The following is a 12,284-nucleotide window of genomic DNA, read 5'->3' on the forward strand; positions in this document are numbered from 1 at the left end:
TTTCTCAGGAATATTGATGAAATAGATATTTTTCTTGCATGCATTTTTTTTTCTGTAGTTAACATAGAATTGTATTGATTAAAAGGGGTACATGTAGTAATAACTTAGTAATTTCAGTAACTTTCAAAAAAATTATGCATTTAGTTATGACTCAATTTTCAGTTCTATAAGTTATAAGCAGATTTTGAATGCATTAATATGAGGGCTGAACAAATTCTTCATGTTGGGGCAGGGGAGCCATCCTTATGGTTAAGGGTTTCAAACAATATAAAAATAAAGGCACATCAAAAGACAAAGTGACAGAAATAGTAAAGATGGGGTCATCCCGCTCAGCCTAAAATAGTTCTCGAATGCGCCTGCAGAGGTGATTGTGCTTAAAAAGACCACACAAGTCTCCCTAAAGACTGTTCCAGACCCCAAGGAGCCCTGATGGAGTGGAGGGGCCATCAGGCATGGTCTGGTCTTTGTGATGTGGAGAGAGCGAGTCAGGCTGGCGCTCCACAGTAGAATGGGCAATAGGCCCTTTAATAACAGGCAAAAATGTCTTTCCGTGGCTCTAGTGGAAGCATCGTCATTCTTCTTCTAGGCTATAAACCACCCACATGAAGAACACGACATGTGAATGACAGAACCGTTTGTTTATTCATGATGAGTGACTAAAGGAACACAGGCCATCACCGCTGTTGAGGCTCTGGGGGGTCAGCTGGAATCATCCCAGTTGGACCTCACATTGCAACCCATGCTGATCGACATGAAGGCTTTCTCTAATGGGTGAGTCTTCAAATGTTGACAGTGACAGTAAACAGCGCTCGGAACAAACAAGGAATGGGCATAAACAGAAAAACACACACTCCATTAGGACCGCAACAAACACGAGAATGGAAAAATAAGAGATCAACGGCTTGGAAGAGACAAGACGTCAGACTGAGAGGAGAAGATAGTCCCCCAGGAAATCAATTCAAACTAAATCAATTTGTTAAAACAACAAGAAAGAGACCAACAACATTGGTCAGTAATTCTAAATCAGCAAAACGGAAAAATATGAGAATGTGATCTGCTATTATAGTAAACAGAGAACACAAAGTGGCACACTTCCTGACGCAAACTTGAAGAAAAGCTGCAACTATGTCCCTTAAAGTCACCATGAAATCAAAATTCTTTTTTTTATGAAATATTTCAGTATATTTGCTATTAATGATTTATCCATCCACAACATTCTTATTATTATTTTTTTTATTAATGTGCCCTCATAATCTTTAATAAAATTATCTTCACCACTCTAAATGGTACTTCAAATGTCCGGGGATTACCATGTTGTAATTTTGACGTCAAACTGACCTGTGCAGTGACCTTGTGGACCTTTTGTATTCCTCTTCCCATGGTTCATCTATCAAGTAAATGCTCAATTGCCTATAATTTGTAACTTCCTCACACAAATAGTCATAATCTCTCTGTTTTTTGTCCTGTATCTTTTTCCAACAAACCATATGTACACACACACTGCTGCTGCACTAGGGATTGTTAGCTAAGCAAATAAATAATGTAAGATTAAATACCGTGTCTCAACCCCTGACAGAGAACCCACACCTCCCTCTGACTCCACTTCCCTTCGTATAGGTCAAAAAACATCTGGCAAATTAAAAGTTTACTTTAAAAGCCCTGCTTTAATTAGCGCTATGTTTTATTGGATGAAAAAAATAATCAAACGAATGCACACACAAAACGTGAGGGGTTCTGTATTGCTTATGGTAAACCATCTGTGTGAACTCTGTAAAAAGTTGAAAGTGTACAATTATTTTAGATCTTTTCAATCACCCCGCTCTCCCAAACCTGATTACATCTATTTCAATATAAAAGTGTACATTGAGAATTTCTAAAACACTTTTTGGCAGATTTAAAACTGCAGGAGTCTGGAAGAGTATGACATTTATTAGGTATATTAAAAACAAAAAGGGCTTAAATCTTCAAAGCATGTGCTTTTAAACTCTAATCAGTCAGATGTTTGCCATTTGTAATGACAATTTTAATTAAATAATTAAAATTTTTAATCTAATTAATTACGTGATGTGCCAATAAATTAATCTAAAGCACACTGAAAATGGCTGAGAAATTACCCCTAAAAGATTATTGAATTATTGATAAAGTCATTATTGTTTTAAATGAGAAAAGCATTAAAAAGCAGTTTTAGAAAGAAATATTTAATTTGATTCAACAGAATTTATTACACATAACCCTTTTGGCAACAATGGCAATTTTTTTGTTTTTCAGAAGCTGCACCTGCATTGGTTTTCAAATATATTTACAGACCCTTTATTGTAGCTCAGATGTGGCATGAATGCATTTACAATTAAATAATGGCATTAGATTAATAGCTTTTAAATGACTATTAAAGGGTTAATCCACCTAAAAATGAAATTGGTGTCATCATTTACTCACCCTAGTATAGTTTCAAACCTGTATGACTTTCTTTCTTCGGTGAAACAAAAAATAAGATAATTTGAGAAATGTCTCAATGTTTTTTTACAATGGAAGTCAACATTCATAAAAATATCTTCTTAAAAAAAAATAATACAGGTTTAAAATGACATTAGGGTGAGTGAATGATGAAATAACTTTCATTTTGGGGTGAACTATCACTTTTTAATGAGTTTTTTTATTAATATGGAAACATAAAATATTATTTTTAATGAAACGGTACTATAAGAATGTCAGTGGCTGAAAATGTCTTTATGAGAGAGTCATTGACTCATGTCCTTCATTCATTCAATTTGGTTAAATGGCTCAAATTCAGGAATTAACTAAATGGCTCTCTTTATGAATGGGCCATAGAATAATTGGTACTCACCAATTCGAGCTATTCAATTCTTTCAATATGAGGATTTGTTAAGAAAAGAGACACCGCTGTGTTGCTGGGAGACGCACAACAGTTCTGCTGTGGGTTTTGTATGTAATATTTTCATTGGCAAAACTGAGCAAAAATGTACAATATTGAGTCTAAAACAAGACAATATCGAGCTATTCGGGACAAAAACCGCACTCGTTTGATATTGCATTTGTTGCTCATTTATGATACTGCTTACCTATGTCATATGACGTAAATATGAGACAAAAAAATCATAAAGGGGTATTTTTGTCCCAATATCTTGAATATTACGAACATTCTAACTCCATGTTCAGCCATACATGTTTGAGCTCTGGCTCAACGAACCCGATCTCAAATCAGAAGACAATAAACTTACAACTCAAATATTACCAAGGATACTCCAGTCTGCCAAATCTTTGCAGTAAACTATTTTTAATTTTATCTATTCCTTATGCATTTGGGAGGTAGGCTTGTATTTTATTACATGTTGAGACAAAGACACTACAGAAAGGTGTTTATTTCGTTACATGATACATTTGTCACCTGTGAAACATTTATGTGTTTTACATATACTTTATAAGTTGCTAGATGCAAATAAAGTACCTGGAGCTGCCACAGTTATCATTTAACACAATATTGGCTTTATCAGTAATGAAATTATCATTTAGATGTAATTTCTCAGTAAAATTTGGTGTGAAATTAGATTAATTAATCGGTCGTTTGTCATGTGCAAGAAAGTGATAGTAAAGCGAGTACCGGTACAATGAAGTGAACAAATGAACAGTGACTTACTGATGCAATATGGGACTTTGTTAAAAAAAAAAAAAGTTAATCCACACTTTGTTTTTTGGTCTAATGAGGAAGTTTTCAGTTCTGAATTTTACAGGATGTTTTTTTTATAGCTCAATGACCCCTTATGTCAAGAGAACAAGGACAATTTGATTTCTTGATTCATGACCCCTTTGATTTTTTATTTCATCTTCACACATTAAAATAAACAACCAATATATTCCACATTTTCAATTGTGTTTGCAAGTATATCAATTTGTTGAACTTCTTTGGTGGTTTATTTATCTATTCATTAACCTTAAGGGGTGAAATGTTGTTGGCTTTACCTTGATCCAAGTGTTAGCTTTTCGTTCAACAGCGTTCAGTGGCTCAGCGCTGTACAGACAGCTCAAACACCGCAGCAGGAGTCTCTGGCTTCTCTCTGAGCATACATAAACAAGACCACAGGACAAAAAGCCATTTATAAAATGTAAAAATGGACACATTATTCATCTAATGGGAAATCCATGAAAATGCATGTATAATCAGGCACAATGAAGACTAAACTAAGATGAAATATCTCATTTAAACCTAGAACTTCTTCAATGCGACTTTTCACTCAAATTGTTATGCTGATAATATAAATTTATAATAAATATATATACAACTTTAAATCAAATTCATAATATACTTTTATAACTGTATAACGGGGTAAAAAGAACAGTGATATATCTTTAAACTTTTTCAAGTAATTTTTAAGGCTGCATGTGAAGATCACATAATCTGATAAGAAATTTCAGATTCAGGGAAGGGAAATAGTGATCAGACAAGAGAGCGAGAGAGGTAGTGAAATAAAAGCCAAATAACAGAAGAAATGCCCAGCAGGCCACTACAGGGTTCATTGGAAAATTAGTGTAAATACCCGACTATGCAGACACATTTCTTGGTCTCAAATGGGAAACACACCCCCAAGTGTAGAAGAGTCGTAAATTTACCATCCGCAATAACACATGGGTTCCAACAAAGTCTTCCCAGGAACTGGCCCACAAAAGGAAACGTCTTCATGGCCTCACTAGTGGAGCTCTGTTATACAGTAAACACACACACACCTCAGACATCAACATCAAAAATCTGCATCAGAATCATGAAAATAAACTGCAATACAGTCTTTCACATTATTACACATGAATAATCCAATTGAACAATAGTTTTTGGGCTTTTTCCATTGTATAGTATGATGAAACTGAGAAATAATGGGGTTGAACAATATCGAAAAATCTTACAAGGAAGATTCAAACTTTCATCACTTGCATTAGCACTAAAGCTTTATGTGCAAAAGCATGTATACTCAGTTGAAAACTTGTTTTAACTTTATTTGTATTTTAACACCTCACCTTTCCAAATATACAGTACTCATCTCAACAGTAATCACAGATTATGTTAATGGCACACCCTTTATATCATTGAAATTTGAGTCATAAGTTAACTTGTATATAGTGTGAAGGTTGGCATCTGTGAATCAGTCCGAAACAGTTTGGTGTTTCCGTGGTGCTCCAACACCATGAATACATCATACATCATACAAGTCAGGTGGCTGGTCGGATATAATACACACCTGACGAGATAAGCAAGACAAACATCTTGCATTCCACAAGGATATGTCCTAGGACCCTTTTTATTTCCACTGCAATACCAGCTTCTCTGATAACCACATCAGCATGTCTCTCTTGCCACAATAGCAATCACTTTGTTGTTGTTTTTTTAATGTATTTTACAAAGGTCTCTGTAATACAACAATAAGGGCCATTTTAAAGGCTCTTTTTGTTTTTTGGTACATTAAGGAAGAACTGATGGTTGCAGAGAGGAACTCAGAAGAAAACAAATGTGCTCATGTCAGAACTATATTGCTTAGAATTTTCAACACCAGATACTGTCTCAACTCATGAGCTGTGGTTAAAACATTTTTTTAAGTAATACTGACAGTTTAAGTGCACAATGAATTTCTGCCACTTGCAGAGTTAGCCGACATCAAAAGTATGAACAATTAGCTAATATGAAAAAAATTAACCATCATTTCCCGAAGAACTATTTGAGCCAAAAAAAAAGAAAAACGTTTGAAGGTCTTTTATAAAGCAATTCCCACACAGACAGACAGAAAGAGACACTGATCATTTCTTTAAAGTCAGTTACGTAATTAATGAAAACCAGCGTGCTAATGCAAAGGCATTTTGAGGATCACAGTTTTTTGCATCAGTTCAAGATGTGCCTTGCCAATTTACTGTACACTGGAAGCCATACAAAGGATCTGAGCCTTTTCACATTCCATAGGCACATACATTGTTGGATGCTAAACGATTTCAGTGCACGCATGAAGAGAATGACACCATTCCTGTGGAACTTTAACACGTCAAGCCTCACAAAAGGAAAAAGACCTTGTGGCAGCCAAAAAAATAATTAATACAAATACAGAGCACATACTAAACTAATTAGCTCTAGAACTGCCATTTGCATTTATACATTGCATTTTATGTCAAGGTCCCCATAATGGGATGATCCTAAAATGTAAAGGCAGCTCTTTTTCATGAGCAAAAAAAAACAAAACATTTTGTATGTGAGAGAAAGCATGATATTATAAAGAAAAAGTGTTGTTAGAAAAATAATTGGTTTTCATATTGTTATTGTACTGAAGCCAAAACAAAATAGTAAATATATTATCTAGAAAATACTTTGACAATCTATAATATTATCCCCACTTTAAATGTTATGTATAAACCTGAATTTTCAATTAAATTATTTAATGCTTTTCAAGTCTAATATTGTTTTACAGCTTTAACAACCATAAAAAAATAATTTAGTTTTTTTTTTTTTTGCGCATTCCCTGGAAACATTTTGGAGCCCAAACACCAGTTTAAACGTTTTGATTAAATTTAAATTAATACAATTTTAGAATTTATAAAACAAAATATGCTGCTTTTTAATAATCTCACTATGCCACATCACAATATAAATAAACTGTCTAATTTGTAAATCTGTTAATCAGTAAATCTGACCAATCATGCTGCCCTAATGTAAACACTTGAAAAACAGCTTGAAAAGGTCAAATGAATGAACAGCTTCATTCATTTGACCGTGACAAAGTGATGATCCAGCTCCGTCAAAGGGGTATGAGCAAATTTGTAATTGCATTTGCTATCCCGGAGATGCTTTCTCATTGGGATTTAAAGGGCAAAAAGTCTTATGTACACATTCACAAGTCAGCAATTATGGAATGTGTTCACACAAACATGCATCTCTCAGTCTCCCCTTGAGCACGGGCACATCGCCAGCGGGCACCCGACTGTGCCAGGCTTAGGAAGAAAACCATTTACGGGACCGTGAATCCTCCCCTTTCCAGCAGTCCCAAGCAGGGAGTGGGAAAACCGGTTCTGATGGAATGCAAATGAGGAAATTGATATAAACGAGACATTTTTCATCCTCAGGGGCGAGCCACGTCCTTAACTCATCCAAGCACTGCTGCTCAGATCCGCTTCACTCGGGCCGTTTTACGAGCCTCTGCCGGGAATAAAGGTTTAGTGCCAATTAAGAAATCCCGATGCCTTCACATTGCTGAATGCTGTCAGAGGAGCTGACGCATGTTGAGCGGGATGGAAACGGATGGTGTGATTATATTTTGGCAGGGCAGCCATTGTAAGTTGAAATAAGAAAGCCTGCAAGATTTTGTTTTCTTTTCTGACATGCCAAGCACTAAGCGGCACGATGTGCAGATTGCAGAACCAACTGGAGATCTGCTGGTGCGAAAGGCCAGTGCAGGTTGGATAAAGAGCTTCTTTCAAGGTGAGGAGAGTCAGTGGGAGGCAGAATTTTTCTTAACACTGGTCCTTCACAGAGTCGCCCTAACCCATGATACCTAGTCCAAAATTGCAACACTAGATGCAGGGATAAATTAGGTTAACGCTGGCAGTCCCTGGGTGGCGATTAGCCCAAAATTATCACTGCCGCTGTGCCAATGTCCAGCCTTCATTCGCACAGAGCGGCTTCTGTTAGGGGTGCTAAAAGAGTTGGTTAAAGCACTATGACCTTAATATTGAAGATATTAAGCACTATGAGATTAATATTGAACATATTAATATTGAAATCACTAATATGCACATTTCTCGGCTAATCATTTTCTAAATCGATGAGATTGAGATGAGTTGAGATTAAGATTGAGTTGGTGAGACTTAACATGCTGTCAACATTATCAAAATCTCTAAAAGAAGTTGGATCTCTTCATTTATCTTTTTTTAAAGCACCACAGGTAAAAAAAAATATTACAGTACTCAGTAATAAGTAAGACCCACTCGTTCAGGGCCATTGTGAGAGTTTCATGTTAGTTGATTATGTAAAAATTATTTTCAATGCAAACTTAACTATCAGTGGCAATTGGTTGTGACTTCTGATAATTAATGTTTGTAAGTCTAAATAAGTGAAAAAAAAAAAACCCAAACAGAAATATTTTGCTATGCATGCCATACTGTTTATGAATTTATTTCATTCCATGTATAGTTTCTAGCTATTCTTGCAAATTAAAAAAAGGTGTAAAAAAAAAATATATATATATATATATAAATTAAGATATGCTTACATTTTATAAGTGTAAATATAAACTTCTAAATTAAAAGGAAAACATGTTTTAACATTTATGATCTTTTGGGGACAGTGGAAATGTTGACATGAGAATTTTTAAAAAATCTTTTTTTTATAAATATATTTAAAAATCATAAAGTAGTTGACCTTTAAAGCCAGCCTCAAAATTTATCTAAAATCAGCACAAGAGTGTCGCCATTAATTATTGCATTGCATTTTCTGTATTCTGTATCTGGTGTATTCATCAAAATGTTTTTTTTATCAATTTTAAATTGATGGATAAAATGTCATTTGTACATGTAGTGCATTATGTAGTGCATTTGTTGTTTCAGTGGTTGCTTTGTGTCTTTTGTTATGTTTTTTCTACCTGCCCAGGGACAACAGATGCAAATTAGCTATTAGCTAACTCTGGTGCAATTGTTTTAAATTGTGCGCTGTCCCTGTCAAATAAAACAAATAAAAATAAAAAAAGACCTCACAAATCAATTAATCAGTTATTGAACTAGATGACCAGTCTGTAAACAGTAAACACTTATGCTACAAATCTCCTGGTGAAGAATAACAAATATTATTGTGCAAAACAACATTAGACATTTTTTTTTCTTTACTGGATCCTAACGTTTGGACTATGTAAATTATTTCACAAAATTCCAGACAAAAGTCCTGCTTGTGAAGCTTAAGTTGTGTGTTCTTAAATTGTTCATACCATTTGCTGCAACCCCAGCAGAACCTGCTGGAGAAAACTCCTCAGATTATCAAGGTGTCTGCTTGTGTCCAGAAGGGTAGAACATGATGTAGCCTCGCCCCAGCTCACTGCTTTAGCCATCCAGAACTGCACATCTGTCTCCGAAACAGCACCCATCCTCTGAAGTCTGCAGAGACACACACACAAATAAATGCAATTCCCTGAAAGGCCAGCAGATCTACATATTTGGACCATGTAACTTCAAAAGTGTGTTTCTCATTCAAGAAAAAGTAAGAGAGTTAAGTCCATAATAATGATGCCTTTTGTACAAAGTCTGAGATGACAGGGCTTGTAATCAGGAAATGGGGAGTTGAAAATGTGTTACCCAATTGAGAGCTCTTAATTTGTCATCAGCCTGTATTTCATGAGCCGGCCGGGGATAAAAGAGGCAATGGGTAGTGCAATAAAGTCTTCATGGACTTTATTTTAAACTTCTAGAACACTCTTAACTCAGCACTGAAGTATTTTTGACAAATAAACAAAACGGAACAAGGCTGAAGCCATGAATGGAGACATCATCGTCATCTGTGTCCTGCTGGGAGGCGAGGTTCTCACACCGTGACCACAGCGTAACGGGGTAGAAAAAGCGCTCAAACAGCTTGTGTGTGCAGGAGCAGGAGTTTGTGGGTAATTGTTGTTCTTAGTCTTAATGACAGGTCTGTGAAAAACACAACAAGGGAGTGTTTTTATGATCTGCTCGTAACGGCGGAGTTGTTTAATGTCTTGCCATCACCCCTGCTGGAAAAATCCCTTGGGTGAGACAATGTAAATATATAATTAGCCTTTCTTTCCTTTTTTACTTCAAACCAAAGTATGAACAAACGCTCCTTGTTGACTTGTCATCCCCGCACAGCTTTCACCAGTCCTTCGGGGGGACATAGCCGCCTGGCCAATAAACTGCCACGGCCAAGATGGGTGTAAATTCCAACACAGAACTAGTAGAGCGTTAGAAGATTCTGTGCAAGTGTAAATGATTTGGCCTATATGTTATGCGCTGGAGAGTGTCAACATTGACGTGCGTACCAATAACACATACTAATTTCCTGACTGTATGCCAAATAGAAAAAAAAAAGCTGTGGTAAAGACGTGACTACAAATGTATTTTGGCTCTTGACATAAACAACAGTCAAGAGCAAATGATGGGCACCTTTGACTTCCATAATATGGGGAGAAAAATAGTCATTACAAATCAATGGGGTCCATCAACTGTTTGGTTACGGACATCTTTAAAAATATCTTCTTTTGTGTTCAGCAGAAGAAAGTAAGTCATGCAGGTTTGGGAAAACTTTAGGTGAGTAAATGATGACTAGATTTTTATTTCTGGGTAAACTTTCTCTTTAAATAAACAAAGGGGTACAAGGGGGTACAATGGGTACTTCATAACTGCCTAAATGGGCTTTCAGTAAAACTTGACAAAATATACAGTAGAAAGGTTATATATATATATATATATATATATATATATATATATATATATATATATACATTAGTGCTACATGACAAGAAAAAAATGGGGGGGAAAGGCTGTTGTCTTCCCTTTTGCCAAGAAGAATAACAAAAAACACCCATAATGCACTGGGCATGTTGCCTTTCAAGACCATACCAGTCTGCTAAGGATATGCTCACCAGAGTCAAACACCAAATTGCTTTAGTAGGAAATAGGTCTTAGCAAACTTTTAGTAATAATGGAATTGGTCCTGGGTTGTCACAATTCAAAGAGAATTCTTAGTGGGAGTGAGTTCAAGGATACACAAACCAGTAGGCTACACCCACAATACATCATAACTGAACATACATGTAAAAATTAAACATAATACATAGGCTAAAATATCACTGGGGTTTAAATGATTATGGCTGACATGTCATGAGCATACTGTCTATGGTCATGAGATTCTTGAAACTTTCCAAAATCCAAACTGAATCTTAATTTTGAAGAGCTAATACACTGAGCATATAGGTTAAGAGAATGGTACCATTTTTTATTTACCATGGTTTTATAATATAAAACCATATTGTACATTATTTATATCATATTTGTCTAAATACACGCCTCCGAACAAAGATTACAATAAAGAGTAACGTTAACTCTTAATGTCGTGAATATTTATAAGGTCACGTAACTTAACCTAATTAATATTCATGATCAAGCAGCAAGGTCATAGTATGATTCGCAAATGCGCATCCTGCTTCTGACAATCGTAACGTTAGATAAAATCACACACAGTCAGACCAAAGGCTTCATTGTAATGTGAATAAATAAAGTAACGTTAAACCCAGATGTTACCTTAAAATCAGCAGGTTAAGTGTGACGACGGTCTTCTGTCGTCGTGTTTGACAGTTCTCCACTCTCACAGCTTGTTTTGCTCAGGCTGACCTACATGTATTGTTTACTTTTACAATAATAAAAGCTAACTGTATATAAGATTATTAAAGGCGATTTGTAATTTTAGCGGCAACAGATGCTGTAAAAAATCTTTCTGAACTTCCCTCTCTCAGACATCTAACCGGATGTTGTCATCTGCTATTGGCTGCGCGCCTCTAAAAGGGGAGGGGCAAATTCGAAGCATGTTCTGAAGTCTATGACTGAAGCGCGCATACATTTTTCAGGAAAATATTATTTTGTTAAATCACACAAAAGCACACTTTCACACTCTCATTATCTGAAGCAACAAATGTCCCAAATGTTTCCACCACATGTCTGTCTGATAATATGTATGCTGAAAACTACATTTGATACATTTTGAAATAAAATGAGAGACTGCATGCTTTCAAGCTGCTGCTTTTCATCTATTCACTAAAATACATTAGGCTATGACACACCTATTAAAGTGGTTTGTTTTTATTTCACTCTTTACATATTATCATAATTTTAAATAACAATTTTATGATTATTTTAATTGTTTAAGACTAATGACCTAATGACTAATGAAATGCAGCAAAAAAAAAAAAAATAAATGTTAAAGTCATGGTTACATTCAGAAAGTTTTAACACAAATACCTCCATTTAACATAAAGAAAAATAAATCGTTCACCTATGACATAAAAGCTCGTGAATAAACCCATTAATGTGCTTTCTGACGATTAATTTGATAATTTGATTAAGTAATTAATCGCGTGTTTTGAAATAGTTTGTGTAAGCTTGATCCTTCTTCACATTCTCCTGACGATTAGTGCAGAACTGTTTTACATTTGACCATTAGGTGGCACTGTTTAAAAATTGTTTCAACATCTTTAAAGTACAGATCATGGCTCTGTCCAAATAGTAAGATGTAAAGAGATTTA

The 12,284-nt window shown here is 35.3% G+C and overlaps 1 protein-coding gene across 1 annotated transcript in view; it reads right to left on the reverse strand.

Annotated features, from left to right (window-relative positions):
- fancc (FA complementation group C) overlaps nt 1-11,512 on the reverse strand; it is a 32,698-nt gene extending 21,186 nt beyond the window's left edge. The window contains exons 1-4 of the mRNA XM_039679956.2: nt 11,287-11,512; nt 8,964-9,129; nt 4,627-4,714; nt 3,979-4,073 (exon numbers count right to left, since the gene is read on the reverse strand). Of these exons, the coding sequence (XP_039535890.2) occupies nt 3,979-4,073; nt 4,627-4,714; nt 8,964-9,119 (339 nt within the window). The 5' untranslated portion in view covers nt 9,120-9,129; nt 11,287-11,512. The remainder of the gene's footprint in view (nt 1-3,978; nt 4,074-4,626; nt 4,715-8,963; nt 9,130-11,286) is intronic.
- Nucleotides 11,513-12,284: the final 772 nt, after the last annotated feature.

Source organism: Pimephales promelas, chromosome 14, assembly GCF_988280905.1.
Source record: "Pimephales promelas chromosome 14, fPimPro1.hap1.1, whole genome shotgun sequence".
Classification (NCBI taxonomy): Eukaryota; Metazoa; Chordata; class Actinopteri; order Cypriniformes; family Leuciscidae; genus Pimephales; species Pimephales promelas.